The sequence below is a fragment of the Herpailurus yagouaroundi genome, unplaced genomic scaffold, assembly GCF_014898765.1.
Source record: "Herpailurus yagouaroundi ecotype Mexico unplaced genomic scaffold, PumYag 355, whole genome shotgun sequence".
NCBI classification, from domain to species: Eukaryota; Metazoa; Chordata; class Mammalia; order Carnivora; family Felidae; genus Herpailurus; species Herpailurus yagouaroundi.
In genome coordinates, this window is record NW_024412572.1 from 8,404,428 (window position 1) to 8,428,336 (window position 23,909).

A 23,909-nucleotide genomic window follows, 5' to 3' on the forward strand; every position below is an offset into this window, starting at 1 on the left:
GAAGATGGAATAAATTAAGAGAAACTTTTCCCAAAGAAATAAGAGAGCTATCCTGGGTCAACTGCATTTCACACATGCCAGGGTCAAACTGTGGTGTAAATTGAGAGAAAAATGGATATTTTCTGTGAATACCTCAAAAGGGACTTCTGATAATAAGAGGGGTAAGGGTCACTGGACCTGGCTGGCCATGCAAGGAAGGTTGACCAGTTGGAAGGAGACTTGAAGAGAACAGGGTGTCCTAGTTTCTCATTAAGCTATGTTCTTCATTTAGGGAATAGACTCCAAGAAAAGCATCCTCCAAAATTGGCATAAAATCAAACCAGAAACAACTTGAAGCCCTGGTATTATAAGCCAAGAACCAGTGGCGTATACAGTGACCTGAAATACAGAACAGCTTTCATATCTCACCATTAACTGAGATTCTCTTCAGCACCTTTTATTTCACTATAATGATTATTTATCTATGATATGAATGAGTCTGCACTTATAAGCATTGGGTGTGAAAGATCAGTTAGGTAGCAAGGGTGTAGAAGACTGGCATCGATTGTAACCAGGGAGAAGTTACCTGAAGTTCTCAGTGCTTGACTTTTCTTCTCTGTTCTTTCAGTGTCTGTGATTGGTTGGTTGGTCAGAGAGTTGGCTGGATCACTTTGTACTCTTACTTTGTTCTTTCATTGTCTTCATGGTGATTGATGTTGCCAAGTTCTTCATTTCTGTTCTCCTCACCACACTATGGAAACTGAATTTACTCAAGTAAATCCCTGCCCTAAATCCAACTGCCCCACTCCTTAAGTTGACACTCTATTCCAAACACACCAAAAACTATGGGTGAATATAAACCAGTTTAGAGCAATCAGTCCCCCACCTCAGAGATCTGTGGTGATGTCTGAAGAGAATGCAGTAGGTAATAGTAGTATTGATTCTACACCTAATAGCAAACCAAAGGAAATCCCTTCCCTAGAGTAGGAGATACTTGGAGACATTGAATGGTACCTGGGTCCTACCTGATTGTGCAGGACCAAGTTGGTCAGCATGGAAAAGTCTTTGTTAAAATTTTCTGAAGGTAACTAAATAACTTCACTGTTCTATAATGAATTGAAATGCATCAGCAAAGACAGAAAAAAATTTTAAGATACACTTTATAATAAGCGCTGAAAAATATCTAATGCCTAGGAATAAATCTAACCAAAAATGTCTAAGATCTCTACAGAGAAAACTATAAAATTTCATAGAAAGGAACTAAAGACAACTAAGTAAGTTGAGAAATATCATGTCCATGAGTTGAAAAACTCAATATTATAAACATGTCATTTCTCTTCAAACTGACCCATAGATTCAGTACAATCCCATTGAAAACTTCAGATTGGACTTTACCCAAGGTAAGAATGTCAGGTGAAAGGGGAGCCACCAGCCACCTGGTGGCTGATAGAATAATCCTGGGTTGTTCCAAGGCTTTAGCCCATTTGGGCAGCTCTGACATCACCATGGAGGGAGAGGCAAAAACCTGGTCACAGATACTCCACTGTTAGCTACAGGTTTTACCAGAAGGGGTGATGATGTCACGTGGCTGCCTGGGATTTACTGTTGACAATGACTCAGCAAGCACAATGAGGAGGTGGGGAGAGAAGGAGAGGCTCCAGGCTTGTCCTCCTCAACAGAAGTCAGTTGCCCAGAAAGGTAGGAATCCCCGCAGTAAAAGGCTCCTAACTCCTCTGCTTCCTGTAAACTTTCACATGGGTCATGGAGGGATGAAGAAGCAGATCTGCTGTTGCTGAGATGTATCACCTTCCCCTTGGCTGCTGCCCACTCAGTATGTCCCCCAGGGGAGGATGCTAAAGGGCATTTGACCCTGGCAGCATCCTGTGATCAAAACCTTGGCCTCCTCTTTCAGCTCTTTCCTAGCCTCAGAATGGTCCAGAGAGGTCAAAAGAACCAAAGGAAAATCCCTCATTGACCCTCCTGGTACCCCAGCTTTCTTGAATAAGAGCAACTGAAGCCTCAGGACTTTCCTGTTGTAGAACAAATTAGGGTCCAAAGGCATTTCAAATCTAAGGGATGAAGTGAGGCCTCTGGACCAGCTCTATCTAATGGAACTTTCTGCAATGTTCCATATGCACTGTCAGTAATATAGCCTCCTGTGGCTATTGCATGTTTGAAATGTGGCTAGTACAGCGGATGATGGGTTTTTCAAATATATTTATTATAATTAATTTAAAATTACATAGCCAAATGTGGCCGGCAGCTGCTATATTGGGCAGCACAGCTCCAGACACCGCTTCTTACCCATAATATTCCCAGCTTCTGCTGTCTTCTGTCTGTCTTAGTTTCTTCAGCCCAGCTGCTCTGGCTTCACAAAGCCAGATGGTTTACCTCACCCTCCCGCTTGTTCTCCAGCTGTTAATTTTCTACCAGAAATTGACTCATAATGGTGGGAGCCCTCTTGACAGGGTAAGACAGCAGTCTTTTGCTCAAGGATCCCACAGTGTGGATTTTCTCCTGACTCGGCCAGTTCATCCCTGGACTTCCCCAGTCCTTGTCAGCTGCAAGTGCTGAGCCTCCTTCCCTGTGGGTCCTGTCCCACCAGGTTCCTGAGCTAAGGAAGACCCTAAGGAAGGTGGGAAGAGTGTGGTCTGGAATTAGTCTTGCTACTGTGGGCTGAATATAAGGTGTGTCCCTGGTGATCCCTGGGGCACTAGCTACTCTTTTTCCCAGTCCATTAGACTTCAGACCAGGTTTCCCAATAGGCTAAAGTTCACCAACAACTCAACAAATACTGTATTGAGCACCGACACAGCAGTGTGCTTGGTTCCAGGGACACAACAGTGACGAGAGGCAGGTTGGTGAGCATAGCCTTGCTCACTTCGCCTTTTTAAGAATAGGCCTCCCTGACTTTGGCTCACTCTTTGGTCTTGCAGAGTCCCTATTTCATTATGTCATTTATCCCCGGAAAACCTATCCAGCCTGGTACTCCTGTTTCTACTTAAGAAGCAGTGAATAAACACACGAACCCATTGTGTATCGATTCCAATATGTTAAATTAAGTAACATTCAGGAACAAGGAAGGAAGGAAGTAATATGTATTAAGTGTCAGAAGAACATTGCATTAGATGTTCTCCATTCACTATCCCAATCAATCTGTGAGACTAGTATGATGGTATTTAGGAAACTGAAGGTCAGAGAAAAGCTAAGTAATGTGTCCAAGATAGCAGAGCTAGTTTTTTGCTGTTGGTTTTGGGGGGATTTTAACGCAGGTTTAGGTGATTCAAAAGCCAAGCCCTAACCACTACACCCTAATTGAAACAATAAACATGAACAGAGATGTCACTCTGTACCTAGTGGGTCCTCAGCAAATGTTCATGTTCTTCCTTATAAGCAAATCAGAGACAGAATGAAGGCAAGCCACTCTCAAGTAACAAGTCTATGTAAACTGATATAGTCACTCCATTCCCATGTCCTTCCACCTCCTCTGAGGCCCCTTCTCTCCCTATACCCCTCATTCCCTCATTCTGTCCTTGGCCCCTTGTTTCCCTGGATTTATCTGGACCACCTGGATTTTCCTTCCAAATCTGAAGTGACAGGTACTTTCAGGAGAGGGAACAGTCACCTGATAGGTGACAACGTCTAATAGCCTACATATTAATGTATGTGCACACACACATGCACACGTACATGCACATGCACTTGACATGAGAAGACTTTCAAGATGTGAAGACAAAAATTAGATTGCCCAATTCCTGGAAGGCAGGAACTGTTTCATATGCAATTCTGTGTCCCATGAGAGGCATTCAGTGAAAGTTTAATGCATGCATGCAGGATGCAAATTACAAAACTGGAGAACAAGGAAAAGAGAATCCAAATGGTAATATCAGAAAACACCATTGGGGCGCCTGGGTGGCTCAGTCGGTTAAGCGTCCGACTTCAACTCAGGTCACGATCTCGCAGTCCGTGGGTTCGAGCCCCGCATCGGGCTCTGTGCTGACAGCTTGGAGCCTGGAGCCTGCTTCCGATTCTGTGTCTCCCTCTCTCTCTGCCCCCCCCCCCCCCTCACTCCCTCTCTCTCTGTCTCAAAAATAAATAAACGTTAAAAAAAAAAAAAAAAGAAAACACCATTAAGATCATCAATCTTCCATCAATGCAGAAATCTCTACACATTCTTCCTTTCTGCCATAAGTGATCCCCTATTTCTACAGGCAGCTCTGTTGGGAATCCTTCTTTATATTGAACTGAAATGTGCCCCTCTGTCATTTCTACTTACTAGTACTGATTTTTCCATCTTTTCTTTCTATAAATGGTTATTGAGCACCTCAGTGATGATGTTGAGACATGGTACTATCTCACAGGGCTCACAGTGTAGTGCAGAGACAAAGACATTAAGGAATAGGGCAAGTGCTATGCTGGGCAAAATAGGCCACCACAGGGGAGCATGACTGAGGCAAGAGACACCTGTTTGAGATAAGGTTGTCAGGAAGGTACCATTAAACTGAGGCCCAGAGGTTGAAAAGGCCGGAAGAGCATTTGAGGGAGAGGTGAGAGCAAAGGTCCTGAGGCAGGCAGGGATAAGCTCAGCTTGTTTTAGGAACTGAGAGCAGTGAGTAAGAGAAAAGGTTAGAGGATATAGACCCTTCAAAATCTGTAAGGGGTGTAGATTTACCCTGACTGCCCTCAGAAACCACATGGAGCAGGGCCTTAGCAGGAATTATATAATTGGATTCATGTTTTTGAGTCAGCGTGCTGACTGCTTAAAGAAGAATGCACTGTTATGTGCCAAGAGGGAAAGCAGGAGTCTGTTCCTGGAAGCACAGGTGACAGCAGTGGAGGACAGAGAGAGGTGGTCAGAGTCGTGACATTGCCCAATGGTGAAGAGGTGTGAGGGTGAGGCAGAGGAATCAAAGGAAGGTCAGGATAGTCTTTTCACAGGACTACCTCTTGCCCACCTTTATATCCCTCCAGATGCTAACACAGTAGCACCTGGTACTTGTCAGTCTCTGGAAATGTCACCTGAATAAGAGCAAACCAAAACTGTCGTCCACAGACAGCATCCCCTGGGAAAACTGAGGAACCCTGTGTCCTTCCTCACAGAGATGATCCCAACCCCTCGATGACAGGTCTAACACCATATGAGGAAACCCCCTTCAATTCTCATCCTCCCCAGGTCACTCCCAAGAACTAGCTAGAGAGGGAAGCAGAGATGGAAAGCCAAAGGAGTGGCTGCTAATACCTACAGAGCTGCCATCTGGAGTGGCATTCAGCAGGACCTAACATCGCCACCTAAACTAGGGAACTGCTGTCTTCAGTGTAATGGGACAGGTTTCTTCGTGTAGGACTCAGCCTGTGATGCAGGATGTGCTCCAAGACTGCCCCAGGTTAAAGCCCCAGGAAAGGCTATGAGAATCAACACTTGCAACATTTTTAGGGGACTGGATCCTTGTTTTTTGGTTTGTTTCTTTTGTTTCATTGGGGTTTTTTGATATGCTAATTAACATCTCCCAGAACTGTTCCACAGAACACACTTTTGGGAATCTGCAGGGCCCCACACTGATCCAAGGAGGTGAAACTGACATTGAGGGTTGAGTGGGTGGGGCCAACGATGTTGGATGTCCCGCAGTGTGAGGGACAGTTCCACCCAAGGGAGATCTCACCTGTGTATCCTGTGAAAGCACTTGGGGAATGCTTACCTGAGGAACACCATGGGTAAACCCTGAGATGCAGCTCCTCAGTGGCTGGTTAATGGCCAAGGTTCAATGTAGATATAGAAGTATGAATGACTCTTGGACTGAATGACTTTCTATTCCCTCACCAACCTGGAAAATTCAACTGTAAAAGCTCCAAGAGTAAGCAATATTTTCTTTTAAAAGTTGTATAGAAACTTAGACATCCTTTTAGATTAGCTGTCTTCTATCCTTTTTGAACCAAAGTTCTCTTTTTGTAACACTTTGTGATACCTCCTTAATTCTTCTTAAAGAAAATCAGAGGAAACATAAATCTTTATGTACACAAAATTCACATCTATACACATAAGGTAATATTTATATATTAAATGTAATGTAATATTTATGTACATAGATTTTATATTATATGCATATATATACACACATATATATAAAATCCCTGAATTTTAATGCAGTGGGGAAAGTCTGTATTTAGTAGCATTCATTCCACACAAAAAGTAGAAGTCAAGGAAAGAGCAGAGATATGAGACCTTAGAATAAAAACTTAAGATAAGTTATAACTGACGGTCCTTATTTGCATGTGGCACCCTACATGTCTCCCAAAAGTCATACAGGACACACCACAGTTCATTAGGCAGAACTGTCCCATGCATAGCAGGACATTTAGCATCCTTGGTCTACCCACCCCCATTACAAAATACCAGTTTCACCCCCCGAGTCTTAGGGGTGCTCCCACAGATTCCCAAACACCCTAGAGGACAGTGCACACCCCATAGTGAGAACTACTGCCCTAAGCTAAGGTAGGACTTCATTCAGCCTCTTATTTAATTCTCGAAATATTTGAAACCTGTTTATCCAAATTATTAAGAAACCAGGGTCTCCCACCAGCAGGGGAACCCCCTCAACCCAGAAACTCCCCACATATGTAAGTCTCATTCAAAGGAGTAGAAACGGAAAGAGAAGGAAGGGAGGCAGCAAGGAGGGACCACGTAACAACTCCCTGAGCCCCTGGCAGCAGACTTCAGCAGAGTCAAGAGGTACCCGCTGGGTAGGGCGTAGCTCCTGCCTGTTTCTTAGCAGCCTGATTATTATTTATTTGTGGGATGTCCACAGGGTACCTGATGCCAAACAATGCATGCAGACAGCCACAAATGGGCTTTGTCAGGGAGGGGCCTCCCCACCGTGGCTCTAGTACCGGGGGGATTTGCATATTGTTGCAACATTGTGACAGGTTTCTTTCCTGCCTGGCGCTTGAGAGCTTAAAAGTCACTATGAATGATAAAAAATAATTACATGACTTGCATAAAGCCTTTGTGTGGGAAGGGTGGTATTAGCTATTACATTTAATTATTTAATGTGGGAAATTATTCACACTGTGTAGAGAAGCCCTGTGGAAAGTACGCTGTGGTTCGCTTCTCCAGCCCTGACACTGAGAAAGAAACCAGAACACCCTGAGTCTGGGAGGGGAAGAGGGATCCTCAGACCTGCCCCACCAGGTCTGAGGCTCTGCCGATGCTCCCAGCTGCTACTATAGGAGAGGGGGCAGTGCAGGAAGGCCATGGGCAAGGCCACCCTACTGACTGCTCAGACTGCAGCAGTAGAGGGGTCCTCGCAGCAACACTGCAACCAGTAGGCATTGAACACGTCCCGTGTGAACTGAGGCTGTCCTCACAGAGCCTGTGAGGGCTGCATAGTGATTGCTCCTGTTTGACAGAGGAGGAGGCAGAGGCTATGGGAACCTGCCTGCACAACTCAAGGTTCATCTCTGGAAACAGGGCATTAGCTCATTCAGTTCACGTTTCATGCACTAAAGTGGGCACAGGTGCTGCCTCTCACAATTGCGCTTTGGTCACCCCTACCCCTTTACTAAGCAGGGGTCAGCCCATTAGGCCAGGAAGGACAAGGAGGAGACCTGTCCGATCTGGGTTTGGAGTGTCTTCCCAGCTGGGTTGGAGAGAGGACTCAAGGCAGGCAGACCACAGAGGGCTGTCAAGGTCCAAGTTCAGTCTCCTCGTTCACCCACTCCCAACACTACCTGTTCTCTGCCTTCCCTTGTCCTTCGGAGCATGTCTGTGGTGTTTATTTGAACTGCAGGTTGCCTGCATACATTGCAATGTGCCTGCCCGGCCTGTCCCCGCCATGGGGACACATCCATCCAGCACCTTGGTCCTGGAGGAGACCTGGGCAGAAAGCAGCTCAGTAGTAGCAGGAAGCTACTGGGATCCTGCAGCCCACCCAGGTGCATGCTGAGGCACAGAAAGAGCTTTCTGTGGTCCCCAAAAGGAACTTAGTCAATAACCCCCAGTTTTTCATCTGCTCCCGGGGGGAAGAGTGCAAGTGTCAGATCTATTCAATCTTGTGGCACCTAGTAAGGCACCTAGTAAGTGCTCATTGTGTGCTCCTAAGATAAATAAATGAAAGAAGGCCTTTGAAACATTCCTGGGGATGAAAAAAACTTAATTTAAAAAAAAAAAACATGGAGAAGATTTCCAGTTCAAAGTGTCCAGTTCCTCCAACAACTTCAAGGACAGCCCTGTCACACCACCCACCTCGGGTCTCCTCTCCCCAGGGCCAAGGACCCAGTCCCTAACCCCAGCCCCCTGCTGGCTCCTCCCCTTGTGTCCACTGTCTCCAGTTATCTGTACAGTGTGAGCCTCCAGGAGCCTCTGAATGAACACACCACAGGGTAGGAGCTGACAGAAGAAGGCAGAATCCTTACTGCCTCCCAGGCTGCCAGGTGCCTGGAGCAGCTGCGTGCTCCAGTTACCACTTCGCCTTTAGACACCACTAATCTCCATGATTACTGTTATGTCTAAATGACATCCTAACATAATACAATTCATATTATCTCTGCTTGGTGTCAGTTACCATTTTGCTCCCTGATACTCTGTGAGATCAACTCTCCCCACGGCTGTGGTGCTGCCAGCTGCATTCAGCGCCTCTCCCTGGCTCATTCGCTCTCCCCCCACCCCCACCCGTGCCTCAGTCCCATGTCCCAAAACCCAGGAGAGACCAGTGCTGCCAAGGACCTGGGCACCTCCCCCCACCACACCAGCACCTCTGCTCAGCTCCCTGCCTCATGTACCTTCTCTTAAATGCTTGTTCACTCAAGCAGGGGCTCTCGTTCTCTTTCAGGGACCCCCTTCCCCTGGGGGAGGATGAACCATGGTTGGCCTCTCCCTTCCATTTTAGGCCCTGCCTCCAGCAGGTGGCCTGACCCCCCTCCTCCAGCTTTATGTGGACTCCCAGCTTCCCCCCTGAGATGCAGAGCTGCCAGAGACCGCAGTCCACCTCTGGGCACTGTGCATCCTGCCTGCCACCTCTCACGCTCCCCTCCACTCCCCCTCTTTCTCCTTTCCTCTCTCCTTCTTCCCCCCTTCCCACTATCCGTATGGCTTTTCCTCTCTCACACCTCTTTTCATCCTTCCCTCTGCCTCTGCCATCTACCTTTCATGACCTTCCCCATCCATGCCCTTCTCACCTTTTGCTTCTCACCTGATTCCTGCAGTTCCTTTGCTTCTCTGCCATCTCTGCCTCCTGCCAGCTGGGCTCTCCCTCCCTCTGACACTCTTCCTTCCCTGGCCTTTCTCTGTCTCAATTCCAGCACCTCCACTGCTAATCTCAGCTCAGGTCTCCCATGTGGACACTGTGCCTGGCAACACTCTCTGGGGCTCTAGTGTCTCTGGAAGTAAACACCCCCAGACAGACTGAAAGTCCAGGTCAGCTTCCGCATCGGGGCTAGGAAAGTTTCCTCATCACCTCCTCTGTGTTTCTTTGCTTTACCATCAGAAGTAGATTTGAAGGTGGGCAGGCAGGAATAGAGAAGAGGGGGAAAAAAATGATGGCAGCAAAATCATCATTACCTCAAAATCCCTAAGAAGACACAACATAATCCCAGATTTTCTTGTGATACCTTCTCACCACCAACCTGTTAGCTTTTATTGCCCCTGAGATCACAGAGGAGACCTCGGCTCTGGGCAGGGAAGGAGCTAAGAATCTAGAATTCAAGGGCAAATGCACATGCCTATAACCTCTCTGTAGCAGCCCTGCTCTCCGGGATCAGAGGCAGAAAACAGACCCACGTGGCAGCCCATCCTCTCCTCCCAGCCTTCTAGGCAAAAGAACAAGGGCCTGGGTCTCCGCCAACACAGATAGTGGTTTCTAAGAACCTGGCAGTTAACTGTCTACATGACCTTGAGTCGAACAAAATTGAGCCATGACAACTCACAAACTGTCATCAATCTCCAAATGGTACTAGCCAGATTTCTTTCAAGAGTCTCAAAAGACAGTCAAAGTACTCACTCATGACTCAAGGTAGGCAGAAAAGGCCCTAGATGCAGACAAAAGGTAAGCTCACTATCCTAGAACCTTCTACTTCTTCCCCACTTCTTCCACACACCTGCGCTTTGCCTTCCCTTCTACTCAGTCCCACACCCAAAAGTGAACTTGTGAATCCTGCTTAATGAGGAGAGAGGTAGATGAGCTCAAGTTAATCCTGACAGTCATCCATGTTCATTTAGAGCTTACTTTAGGCCAGGCACAGGTCTAAATGCTTTACAAGCATTGCCTCACTTAATCCCCACTATCACCCTATAGTTTTCCCCTTTTACACATGGGGAAACTGAGGCGCAGAGAGGTGAATTTATCTGCTCAAGATTACCCGACTAGTAAAGTGTCAGAAGTAGAATTTGAGCCAACAACCTACCTCCAGAGACCATGCGCTCTTTCGACTTGGAAACTTCACTGATGGAGGTGAATCAGGGCACAGATTATCCAAAAGGGAAGGAAATCCACAATTCTTGTGTACTCAAAATGCACAATGTGGTGTTTTGCAGCAACTTTTCCTTTCCAACAATGATTTGCTAAAGCTAGAATCAGGTTGGTCTACATGTTGTCAGTCCACCTCAGCCGGTGAGCAGGGGTCCAACAGCACTCAGGAAAACAGGTGATGCCGAGAGTATAAGCAACATCACAGGGGTGGCCGCTTGGCAGCCTGAGTGGATACACATGAGACCAGCCCCAGGAAGGCCAGAGGAGAGGCCCATCTTCCAAACTAATCCCCAAAGCCTGGGATTTGAAAGGGGAAAACCCACTACATCTGCAGGATTTAAGGAAGCCAAGGGAAAGCCTTCTAGCGCCCCAAACACCATCCCTTCTGGGTGATCAACCCTGCTTGTCTCTGAGGAGCTGGACATTAAGAGGTTTGGTTCGCCATTTCAAGGAGAGCAAGGAAAACGCTCTTCCTAACCTTGACTTCTACCCTACCCTTTGGGACTTCATCACCAGGGAAGGAAGGAGTCACAGGTACAGCTTGGCTCCAGGTTAAACTGATTTGATAAGAGAAAAAGTCTACGATTTTTCCCACCCTCCTTCTTCCATTACACCCGCAAAATCTGTATTACCTGTGGTTTCCAGCAAATAAGGTGGTGGGCTAAACAGTGTGTGTGTGTGTGTGTGTGTGTGAGAGAGAGAGAGAGAGAGAGAGAGAATACTAAGCTCTTACACTCCAGAGTGTGCAGGGGAAAAAATATTCCTCCAGGCCCTGCCCACATAGGGATTTGGCCAGGTGTCTAAATGGAGGAGATCACCTTGTTTCTGGGGATGGGTTTGGAACAGGTGGGAGGAAGGACTGTTGCGGGGTGGGGGGGGGGGTGGGCAGGGAGGAGGTGGACCAAGGAAACAGAAACCTGAAAACTGGGTCTGAAACTGTCTTCATGGTCCAGCTTAGAGAATTGATGGGCTTATGGGATAGAGGAGTGGGAAGGTGGGTGTATGGACGAGTCAGGGTGAAAATCTGTCTCTTAAAGGGATCCTGCCACCCACCCACCCCCAAACATGCTCCCTCACCCATGCATTCTAGCTGTGTGTAAATCTCCTCGGGAAGAGTCCACGGGAGCCCTTGGCAATAAGGCAACTGGTCGGTCTCTGCCCCCATTGGAGGCCCTGGCACTGGGCCTACCAGGTATCTTGCCAGGGACAGAGGAGTCAATGAAAAGCCTCAGTAGCACAGCCTGGTGATGGCAAGGATGAGGCACGAGGCATTCATCTCAAGAGAGTCCAACCAATGGAAGCCAGCCATGAAAGGTTGGGAGAGGGCCATGGTCAAGGAGGAATGGGCTGGTGTGTGTTTTCCCTCTGTCTGCATGTACACAGAGAAACCCTAGAGAAAGGGTAATGAGTGTTGCCCAACTGGATAGTTGGCAGGGTCCCTTTAGGTGTCAGTCCTTCCCCTGGTGCTCACCAGGTGACTAACCTGTATGTTTATCCTGGCCTTTGCCCTACTCTCTGCCTTCCTTCCCTTTTCTCCTCTCTCAGAGGCATTGCAGACCAGGCCGGCTCACCCATTTTGTTTCAGGTCTCTGGTGAATGAGAAGGCTCCAACTCCTCTTCCTTTCCTGAATGCTGAGCCTTCCCCCTTCCTATCTCTCCTCTTGTCCCCACACCCAAATAATGTTTTGTTACCACGTTTTCTAGGCTAGATGCTGAATATTCCTGGACTCTGCTCTGGTTCCTGTTTCTCTCCTTTTTCTTCCTCAACCCCACCTCTCCTTCCCTTCTGAAATATCTCTCCCCAAAGAGATGGTATTTCCACCTAGAGAGACTCTCCCAGTGTTTTCCAAAGTCTAAAACACATATATATTTATATCATTTGGGGTCTTCACTCTTTACCTCCCTTCTTTCAAAATCCATTTTCTCCCTTTGCCCTGTGAATTATATCTAAGAACCTGGGAGGGAATTAGTTATTTCCTGCTCATAACATGTGACTTAAATAGAAGAGAACAGTCTCCCTCTGCCTCAAAGGCTCTCGTATATTCAGAAACTATTTTGGGAAGCCAACAAGAAAGCCATGTTTTCCAGCTGACCCTCACCTAACCCACGCCCTGGCCAACCTCTGCTTCTCCAGTCTAGCTGTCCAAAGTCTCCGCACTGGCGTTTCTGTTTTCTTTTGGCAGAAATGCCTGGGAACTGAGAGGCCCCTTTCCCTGTGACCTGACCTCCCACACTAAGAATAACAGCCCTAGGACAGCATGTCTTGCGATCCCTCTGGAAAGAGGGCATGGCCGGGAAGTGGGGAAGTTAAGGGAGCTGGATAGAGCCAGGACGATGGAGGAACAGACTCTTGGCTCTTGTGAGTAACATATTAAAAGGGAGAGTTGGCAGCCTTCAAGAGAACTGGGGAAAGAGGTCTGGGAAACTCTCAGAGGACCCTTAATGCTTTCATACCCACTCCCCAACCTCTAGAGTTTGCCACCAGCAACCTCGAGGCCCCAGCTAGTGTCTCAGAGAATAGGAAAATGCTGGTCCTGCTGAACAAATGTGGCCCAGCCCTGTCTTGTCCCCTTTGCAGAACATTCCTTGAAAAACTGAAGAAGCAAATGTAATGTCCTTTTTTTAAGAAGATAAATATCTTTAGTACTAGGTCCTTTCCTTTCCACCCCTGGATAATGTGACTGTCCTGTTCCTGGGGTTGCCTGAACTGTGCACATATACCCCATGTGACCACAAAGCAGTGCTCTCTAGACTCCTCCACCTCTCAGAGAGGCAGGTGGTCCAGACCCAAGACACCTGTCTTCTCTGTAAAGAGTCCACACTCCCAGGACTCCTGGAATCCTCTAGGATATCTGAGACAGCCTATCCTTGGGTTGACTCATCATCCAAGACCTCAAAATAGTCTTTCAAAATCATCTCTTCCCCTTCTCCAAATATGGTGGAACACCAATGAAATCCATGAACACAGGGTGAAGTGGTGAAGTCTGGACACTAGTCCTCCCACTCTGTGCCATAATCTCCCTTCCGTGGCAACACTGCCTCCAGTCCCTTCTTGTGAAGCCTGCATCCCCATTCCCTCTACCCAGACCACCCCTATCAATCCAGTTCTCAGGCTTTGATAATTTCATTCACTTTGGGTGGCATTTGCATTTCAATGGGACTCTATATCAAACTGATGGTGTTAGGAGAGGAAGCTGGGGGAGGTGCATAGGAGATACCCCTGAAAGCACTGTCTAGGGCTCTATCTGACATTACTGAACTAGAAGACTGACCTGGACTCTGTCTCCTTTCAGTTAGTAAAACCTGTGCCAGAACAGAGCTGTCCCTGGAAAGACCAGGGCATGTCCAGTGCTGGAACAGGGATGACCCTGATTCTAGCTGCATAGAGTCCAGCTTATTAGAGGTATTGTTTTTATGAGGCAGTCCTCTAGTTATTGCTGAGCTTTACATGAGTCACTGCTGAGCCCAGATGACCTGGCCACCCTTCTGGACCACACTGCTGTGGTTTTCAGGGCCTTTGGAATTCCCAAATCATCCACAGGACCACAGTCCAATCACCTCAAGGGGATCACACACCTATGTCCTTCCTGCCTCCATCTGTGTCCCTCCCTGCCTGCAGACAGGCCCTTCTAATGGAGAAGAAGTGGGGGCATAGGAAACGCTGAGCAGGGACTGAGTCCAACCATGTCCCTGTGCCATTGCAACTCCCATTGCCTGCCCCCATGTCTATTCCTACCCCCTGTGGGAAACAGAAAGAGCCTTTGTGCAGGAGGGTGGTTATGTGGGATGGACCTGGAGGAAGGGAGGCCTTGTGACCATGGGAGGGTGGGGCAGGAAGGTTGGATCAGCCACTTCCCAGCCACCTGCTTCCCTCTTGGGCTCCTGGCCACAGATAAGGGCCCTCACAACTCCAGCAGCAACACTCAGGTGCCTGGACGGTGATTCTGATGGTGATGTTGCTCTGTTCTTGTCTGTCTAATATTCCTTTTTAATCCCCATCCTGCCTGCCCCTCCCTTATGTAGGGTTACTTTAGTGATCCCTGGAATGTTTTTGACTTCCTCATCGTAATTGGCAGCATAATTGACGTCATTCTCAGTGAAACTAATGTGAGTATGACTCTGCCCTCCCCAGGAAGCCTCCTTCTTCCTCCTCTGCCTCCTCTGTTTCCCTTTCTGTCACTCTCTCTCTCTTTACCTCCTTTTATTTTTTTGGTTTTTTAATTTCCTGTTTTTACCCCCCTCCAGTCATGCTTTTTATTGAACCTGCCGTCGTCTATGGGGGAAAAAAAGTGGGAGCTTCTCCTCCTTTTTTTCTGTTTGTCCCAGCTCTGCCCCACTGTGCTGGGCCCAGGAGCCCGGAGCTGAGCGAAGGGGCAGGCACAGGGGAAATCTTTGAACTAACCCAGCTTTTGTCAGCCCTCTCCGCCCTGTGAGAACCAGGTTGCCCAGGTTTGAGCCGCCAGAACTGTAGAGTGGTAAGAGAGTATTTAATATGCCCACGTAACCTCTTTCTTTTCTCATTTTTTTCTCTTCTCTCCTTTCTTTCATGCTTTTTTTTTTTTTTCATTTTTTCCTCTTCCTTTTTGTTTTGTTTTTCTCCTTTGTTGTTGGTTTTTTTTTTTCTCTTCTTTCTCTCTCTTTTCCTCGGCTTTTCTGCCCCATGCAGCACTATTTCTGTGATGCATGGAATACATTTGACGCCTTGATTGTTGTGGGTAGCATTGTTGATATAGCAATCACCGAGGTAAACGTAAGTACATGGCGTCTGTACCTGACTGTCCGTGCCTGTTCTAACACTCATTTGTCGTTCCCCGGTTCATTTTTTTTCCTTCATTTTATTTTCTCCTCCCCACCTCCTTATTTTCATTTTGTTTATTTTATTTGTTTGTTTAAGTTGGTTTAAAGGATTTTTTTCCTGTTGCTTTATTTTGATTTTTTTTAACTTTTGGAACGAGTTAGGCCTCCCCTTTCCTTTTTCGATTGCTGCATCTTTTCTCTCTCCCTTTACAATCAGCCTGGCATGACTCACACTGTATAGGAGGATGCAGCTATGGGAAACAGAGAGTGCCAGAGCAAAGGGGTATTTACAACTTCTGGGCCACTGCTGGGGCAGGGACCCAAGCCTCTCCTCACCCCCACCTTCACCTCCAGACTGCTGCCTTTCCCTGTCTCACCTTCCACTCCCATGGCACCTTGGAAAGGAGCTCCCTCACGGTGGACCACCAAAGTTAAGGCTTGGACTTTGCCTGCCTTGTCAGCCCAGAGACCAGCCCATTACATTCACACTGAACATCAGGCAGCCCAGTCCCCCCAGGCTCCTTTGGGAGAGGAGAACCCACCATGTCAGGACCCCTGCTCAGATCCCTCTTCTCTGGAGTGGCCAAAGAACCAAGCAGTTGGGTGATCCACTGGGAGCTCTTCCCAGGGTCTTTCCTTCCACAGCCTTTCCTTCCCTGGCTGTGGAAGCAGATTCTGGATGAGCATCTATCTCACTCCCACATGAACCTTCCTGGAGAACTGACTCTTGCACCTGCCTGGTTCTCTCCCACTCCCAACCCCATCACAACCCAGCCCCCGGCTCCCTAGCCTCAGACAGAACCCCAGCCCCTGCCCCCACCCAGGGCCTCCTGCCACCTTCTCCCAAGTTGCCTCCTCCTATACAGTTCCTTCCAGTTCCTGCACATGTCTTTTTGTTACCTGGCATGTTTAAACCTTCTCTCTTTATCTATAGGCAAGCCCTCTTGCGGTTAGTCTTTAACATGTGTCTGTTTAATTTTTTTGTTGTTATTATTTTTCCTTAATTAAGAGACTTGGTAATGTTTGCACAAACCTTTGATGCACTGAACCATTGAATAACAGCACGGAGCAGACGCTGTAGAGTTTTGATCTAAGATGTTTGAAAGTACCCTACCAACTGCCACCATCTCCCTTCTCCATCCTTACCCTCCTTGCTCCACTCCATATTTTGCTCCCAATCAGTTGAACTGACATGTTATCATATCTGCCTGATTCCCCTGACTAGAAGCCCATCTACTTTCCTTCCAGCAGATGGACGTTGGAAGGAGCCTGTTAACACTTTCCCTACATTCCCCTCCCATCAACCTCTTGTACCCTCCCTGCTCACCCTATAGCTACAGATTCAATGGTCCTTCTTTCTCCGAGATCCCCCTGCATTGTCTTTGTCTCATGTTGTGTGTGTGTGTGTGTGTGTGTGTGTGTGTGTGTGTGTGTGTACATACTCTCCCTTGACTTTTCCCATGAAATTATCAGATCATTAAAAAAAATCAATCTTCCTACTCATGCTCTGTGCCTCCCCTCCCCTCAACACCTCCCACAACCACCCTCACCACTCCTGAGCATACTTTAGGACTTTCAGGCTAGATGAGCCCTAAATCTCAGGTGCTAATCAGGTCCATGAGTCACCCACGCATGTCTAAAGGCCAGCACCTTTGTGCTTGGAGCCTGTGCCTTATGGTGCTCTCAACTGATGGAGCAGGCAGAGAGAGAAATAGAAAAGAAAGAGCAGCCCTGCCTTCAGAGGGGTTTGTCTTCAACACAGTAATGCAGCTCTGTAAGAATCTATGCCAAGAGACTGAGAGCTCTCCTGGATGCAGGGAGGACTCGTTGCAGCCCCAGGGGGTACCTTTGTGATTCTCACTGTTGGCAAGGCCTACATCATTCAACCTGCCATTTTCTCCCAAACTATAAGTGTTTTTAAATGAAAAACAAAGCAAAATAAGTTTGCTAGGGTATAAATTTTCTACAGAAAAAGTGGCTACATTGGGATAAAGAAAGAGTGTGCAGGGCAAGAAAGGAGCATGAAATCATCATGCAGACCCTTATGTTTAGATGATGGTTTTCTACTTATGATTCACCTATGCATTTATCTCAGGTAACTCATAACTGCCCTGTGAATTTCACAGGCAAGAATTATCACTCCCAATTTGCTGACCGTAAAGATGCTGATGGAGAGATTTAAGTGCCTTTCAGAGCCATACAGCTGGATTTCGGCCTCTTGGTGTAGCCAGTTCACTGTGCCCTGGGCTAGAGCACCTATCTCTTCACTCCAAGGTGCCTTGAACAAACACACACATCTCACATAACCCCCTATGTGTACTCCCACTAGCCAGGATTTGTTCAGCTCTTACATCGTGTAATCTATTCCTATTTTTTAAGTCATCTTTTTTATTAAGTAATCTCTACACCCCACGTGGGGCTTGAACTCACAACCCTGAGATCAAGAGTTGCACATTCTCCTGACTGAGCCAGCCGGGCACCCCTGACATTCTGTAATTTATATTTTAAATAACCACACAGGGATTTTTCCCATTTTCTAAACTAGGAACTATGTGTCATCCCACCTGAGAGTCCTGATGTACCTCTGACTCCTCCAGCCTCCCTTCACCCTGCACTGAGATTCTTCTCACTCCTCCAGATTGAGGAATTTGTTAAAAGTCATACAAATGACAACTGAAGGGTTGTCTGGAGATCAAACGGGGACAATGTGTATAAGGGAGAGCAAGAGAAGGTGTCCAGAGACCCACACCACACAATTAATGGCTTCTGAACAAAGAGAATAAATGTAACATCATCCAAAGCCCAAAGGCAGTGTGGGAGAGGAAGAGAGGGCCAGATGTGAAGTCAAAAGCTCTGCCTATAGAAGTTGCCAAAATGCCCAAAGACTTAGTTTCCTCATCTGTCAAAAGAATATGATGATATTTACTGCAGTGTGTTTTGAGGCTGAAATAAGAGCATCTATTTTAAAACTCTATGTAACTGTAAAGCACCACTGAGTGGGAGAGACGATGGCACCCAAGCAAATGACATTTTTTCCAAAACCCCTACTGGAGTAGCTGGCAGGGCCTAATCTCCAACCAGTTATATCTAAGTATAACTTACTACCCACAGACACTGCAAGGGCCCTTATTTTCCTGGATATGCTTAGACTCTGGAACATGCTGGACAGCTACGGCCAGGTGAAAGGAAGCACCGTGTAACTGACCACTGCCCACAACTCAGGCCTCCATAAGCCTCCTCCACAAGCATGGTCCTGGAAGGGCCCCGAGCTCAGTGCTGTGGATGACAAACCAATGAGCAATAACGCGTAGTCTCAGAGGTAGGTCCCTCCACCACACAGTTCTGCCTTCACGTTGTCGGCAGGTTATGGGTCTGGACGCTCCCTGGCATGAGGAAGTTCACAGCACCCAGGGAAGTTTCCCTGGGTGCTGCTCTAGGCCTTCCTGGAATTTTCTAGCCATACTGTCATCACAAGACATCCTTTCCCAGGCATATGTTCTATTTGGCAGGAATCCACACTTTTAGCCTCAGAGGAATCCATAAGGGCTTTCACCTGTCACTCATTATCTTTGACTCTTTTAAAACTACAGAGATCAGCTCTTGGTCCCCTCACTAAATCCTGTATTTATCCTAAATGCAGTCAAATACTCCCCACATTTATATTCATCTCCCCACAAATAATGTCTCTTTCCTCCTTGCCTTCACTACACAGGCCATGGTGCCTTACCCTCTCAGGAAATGGGTTTTCCACCAATCCCAGGAGCCATCATTCATTCACTTCACTGTGTTTATTGTCTCACCTTCTGTGTGTCAGGTACTATTTTAGGCACCTAGGATACATCAGGTGGGCAAAACAAAGCCTGTTGCTCTTGAGCTGGCATTCTAAGGTTGGAGGAATTATCAGACAATGAGCAGTGTTGTAAGTACAGAAAATAGGAACATCATACAGTGTATCAAATGATAAGTATTTTGGAAAAAAACTGTGCCAACTGAGGGGGATCAGAGGTGCTGGGGAACAGTGAAGGCAGGTACTGTCTTAAAAAGATGGGCTTCACTGAGGAGGGGACATCTGAAGAAAGCAAACATGTGAAGAAGGTGCAGAGTTACCCATGCAGATACCTGGGAGAGGAGCTTTCAGGCAGGAGGAGCAGCCCCTGTGGCTGGTGCAGACTGAGCAGAGGAGAAGAAGAAAGAGAGGATTGGACAGGGACCATATTTTGGCTTTTACACTGAGCAGAAGGGAAGACACCAGTGCCTTTGAGAAGAGCTGTCCATGATCTGACTTGCATTTCCAAAGGACCACCTTGCTGTCTATAGGAGTCGAGAGTGGAAGCCCAAACACCACTTAGAAGGTAAACACAGTAATCCAAGTAGAAGGTGATGGTAGTTGGCGACAAAGCAGCAACAATAGAAGTGGTAAAAAATGGTCAGATTCTCAACCTGTTTTGAAAATAGAACAGTGTCTCCAGACAGACTGGGTGTGGGTGTGGGAGAAAGAGGCATCCAGGATGGCTGGGGCTGGGCCTCAGCAGTGGGAGGATGGAGTCAGTATCAACTGGGAAAGACAGCAGGTGAAGCATGCTTGCATGAGGAAGACAGGAGCTCCATGAGGACATCAGTGGAGATGTCAGGTAGACAGTTGGGCACACTGTCTGGGGTCAGGACGTGGAGTCATCAGCATGTAGATGCCATTCAAAGCTGCAACAGTGGTGAAGAGCACCAAGAGAGGGAGAAAGGCAAAGGAAAGACGAGGACTGAGCTTGGGCCTCCGGCATGAAGAGGGCAAAACCCCTGTCCTCACAGCCACTCTGTGGTTGAATTTCTGTTCTCTCTGGGAGATGCCTGTGAACAAACACCAGACATTACTAGAGGCAGATCGTGAGTCCCCACTTTGTCTAATTCCACTGAGTTCTGCTGAGTTCCCTAGGCACCGGCCATTGCCCCTCTCCTCCCTGATGAGTTAACCTTGTTCTCTGTCTAAGGCCCCTTCCTCTGTGTGCCCTGTGAGGGCAGAGTGCAACAGCGCATCCCTCTGGGACTACTTTATTTCTTGGGTCTGAAATTATATTTTCCAGAGGGAAACCTAAAGAGGTAACCCCTGTGATTATTCATGGAAGACCCTGGAGCGTCAAAAACTGCTCCCTAACATCCAGACTGGAATCAACTTGGGTGCCTGGGACAACAGCCTTGCCCAACACTCTTCTTTTCCAATCTGCATTTTAAAGACTGTTCCACCACAGAAAGTGCTAAGGGGCCTGGATCTTCGCACTGTGGATATGGAGAAACATTCCCAAACAGTGAATTAAGAAGCCTGGGTCCTCTTTTCAGCTCTGGCACTATTAATCCCTGTGACTTAGAGCAACTAACCCCATTCTCTGGGGTTCCTCGAATGCATGTGGTGAGGTAGGCAGGTTGAGATGGTCTCAACCTGAGGGATCTAGCATTGCACGATTCTGAACTGGGCTTTTTCTGATATACTTTGAGGCATTTTTATTTCCCTTCATCACCTTGCAGATTCGAGAGGGGCGCTCCTCATAAAGCTCCCAAGACCTGTGGGAACTAGCTCACTTGGCTTTGGCAGATCTCACGTGGAAACTCTCTGGAGAGAAGGCCCTAAAGGGACCTTCTGGGAAAGGAGCAGGACAGAAATTGTGTGAGGGGAAAGAAGGCTGGCTTCTGGGGGGGCTCAGAGGGAAGACAATCTGGAGGATTTGTTTAGGTGCCAAAGTGCTAGTCCACAGAAATGACCAGAACAGGAAAAGCAAGTTAATTAACAATGGTACTAGTTGTGATCTTAGCTGATTAGGAGTGAGGTGGAGACAGGAAAAGAGGAGGAGGAAGAGGGAAATGATGGCTTCTCTTGGAGGAGTATTTGCCAGGCTATGTTAAAGACATTATGCACATGGTCAGATGAACTCTTCAGAACACTTAGTCTCCATAGGAGGAAACCGAGCTTCACACAGGATGAATAGTTTGCCCAAAATCACATGGCTAATGGGTGGCAAGACTGGGATCTCAAATCCATTTCCATTAGAGAATCGACTCCTGCACTTTCGTTGGCTAAATCCCTGAGCCAGACTGCCTGGGCATCTCAAGGGGCCCCTGCCACTCACAGGTCCTCATGCAGTGCATTGCCAGTACCGTGACCTGGCACAGAGCTGCCCAGCCTAACTTCTCTGTGCCTATTGATGCTGCCAGTGCTGGACCAAGGGAGCCAAGTCTGCCCTGACAATGCTCAGACAGATAGGTCTGCATACTCCTGACTGATGCCCCTGATTAATAGGGCTCAGGAGAAAAGGGCAAAGTGTAAATCAGCACCCACTACCCTTGCTCACTTGACACTTGCAGCTTGAGAAGGAAATGGGAAGGGGGGGACACTAGGGAGAATGCGGTAACAAGACTGGGAGGGATGGGGCTCCACTGCAGGGAGTGTCCAGGGATGTCTCCCAGGAGCCTCTAGGTGTTGGCCCCGAATCTTCCTTGCCCTGGCTCCTGAAGCCAGTGGTACCTTCCCACCACAGACCCACGGGACAAATAACTGTCTCTTACTGGTTTCCCATAAAAACAATAAAGCAAGTTTGATTCCTGCTCTGGTTTCAGGGTCTGCAATGACAGGGAAGGGAGTCATCCTGAGTCATAGAGAAAGAGTGTGCTGCACATCCACCCCCTCCAGGATGAGTCAGAGAGCTACACACACACGCTTCAACCCTCTCTCCATCCTTCAACCCACAGTGCCTCCATGGGGTGGCCCTCTTGGTCTGCCTTTCCCTGCCCCCAACCATAACAGAGAAGGGGCCAGAATGGGCACAAGAAGGACAGGGCTGATGCCTCTCAAGAGCCATGATGAGGGGTGGAGGCAGACAGTGGATTCGTCCAAGAATGTTAGAGTGGACACGACTTTGCAGACCTTCGGCCCAAGCCCATCTCCACATATTCCGCACATGTGCATGGAGTATTTACTGTGCAGCAGAGCCTGGGGATATACCAGTGTTTCAGATGAGGACACAGAGGGCCAGAGGCAGGAAACAACGTGCTCATTCTCACCACTTTTAACAGCAAGGCCAACCCACAACCTGGCCCCTGACTCCCAATCAGGTGTGTTGGTGTAGGGGGCTCAGCTTGTGGCATTACCAGACTTTGTCTATATGACAATGGTCAGTGAGTCCAGAGCTGGTTCTAAGGTAGATTAAATCAAGATTGATCTCAGACTAAACTGGGTGGGGCAGACTTGATCCTTGACATCTCTGTACACCTCTATTTCCCTTTGCTGGATCCCTTCTTCTATTGCTCATGGATCTCCCTTCCAGCTTCTTCCCACTTGCAGCACCACCCCCAGCACCAATACAAAACTAATGCAACCAAAGTATCCTGTTTCCAATATACTAATTCATACTAAGATAGTAGTGACTCAGTAAGCTACCTTCTGAAAAGTAACGTTACCCTTCTCTTTAGAGAAGATAGTAATGCTCAATTTAAAAATTGGAAATCTAGTGTGTCTAATATAAAACTTTGAGGAACATGACATCTGGGTGGAAAACATATTCCCCACCCTCCACCCTCCAGTTGCTCTACAAAGGCAGTTTTCTACTCTGCTTGGAAATAAAGTTAGCCCTCAAGAGATTTAGCAGTGCATCTATCAGCATTCTAGTTGGCAATGAGGAGCCATTTTGAAAGTCCCTGGGCCTCTGCAAGGAGAGGTTTGCTGTGCAGGCAGTGGACCACAGAGTACCATGAGGGCAGATGTGATAGAAAGTCAGGCCTGATAAATCAGCCTGGTATGCAAGTTTTCCCAAAGCTGTTGCCTTGAGGTGTCCTGCAGGCTTGACTCGAGAAGTCCGTGGGAACCTGCTTTTGTATGGAAATCCTGGTTTCGGTTCTTCATTCAGCCTGTGTTGGACAGTCTGAGGGTTCTGGCAGTTATAACCCATCAAGGCTCCTCTTGCCCTCTGCCTTCTGACCAAGACCCCTTCACTTTCTCTTTTCCTCTAATTTTCTTTCCTTTCCTTTCCATCCCTATTCTCATCTTTTCTGTCCACACACAGCCCTCTCCTTTCCCCTAAAATAGAAGAGTGGAAGGAGACTGTCACAACACACCCCTTGGTTTAGCCAGACCACCATCTGGGCCTTGCCAGTGTCTCTTACATTAGTTCCCACAGGCTAGCAAGCTACTGTTGGTGTCGTTGCCAGAAAGTTTCTAAAGCAAAGGGATCTAGAACATTCCATGAGCCAGCAGAGGATGTGAGAGATCTATACCTCAGGCAGGTTCAAAAATGCCCATGAGTGCCCCCCAAAGCATAGTCTATACCATTTTCTCTTCATATTTAGTGCACCTTTTCTCTCTGTCATACTCTTGTTCTGTCTCCCGTTTTCTCTGTCCTGCTGGGCTTGTGTTCTCCTCTCTCTCTCTCTCTTTCTCTCACATATAGAATTCTTTGATGTTGTTAGCACTGCTGACAAACTGATTTCATTCATTTATTCTTTATGGGTTTCTTTTGTTACTTGAGTGAAGGATATTGACTGTCCTTCCCAAGGGAAGATAAAACTATCTTGACAATTTAATTAGTCTTGTTTAGCATGAATTATTGGCAGGTAATAACACCTGGGGAGCCATCAGTCTGCAGGTGAATAACACAATGACTCCTGAGGCTTTAGCTGCTTCCAGCCACTTGAGCT

At 47.5% G+C, this 23,909-nt stretch overlaps 1 protein-coding gene across 23 annotated transcripts in view; it reads left to right on the plus strand.

Moving 5' to 3' along the window:
* The window catches only part of CACNA1C (calcium voltage-gated channel subunit alpha1 C), a 761,926-nt gene that overhangs the window by 679,175 nt on the left and 58,842 nt on the right, over positions 1 to 23,909 (plus strand). For 9 of the 23 annotated variants that reach the window (XM_040463040.1, XM_040463021.1, XM_040463029.1 and 6 more), the window contains one exon: positions 15,106 to 15,189. In XM_040463040.1, coding sequence (XP_040318974.1) covers positions 15,106 to 15,189 — 84 coding nt within the window. Of the gene's footprint in view, positions 1 to 14,462; positions 14,547 to 15,105; positions 15,190 to 23,909 lie in introns of all 23 variants that reach the window. The other 14 variants (XM_040463019.1, XM_040463027.1, XM_040463023.1 and 11 more) reach the window with 3 other exon arrangements.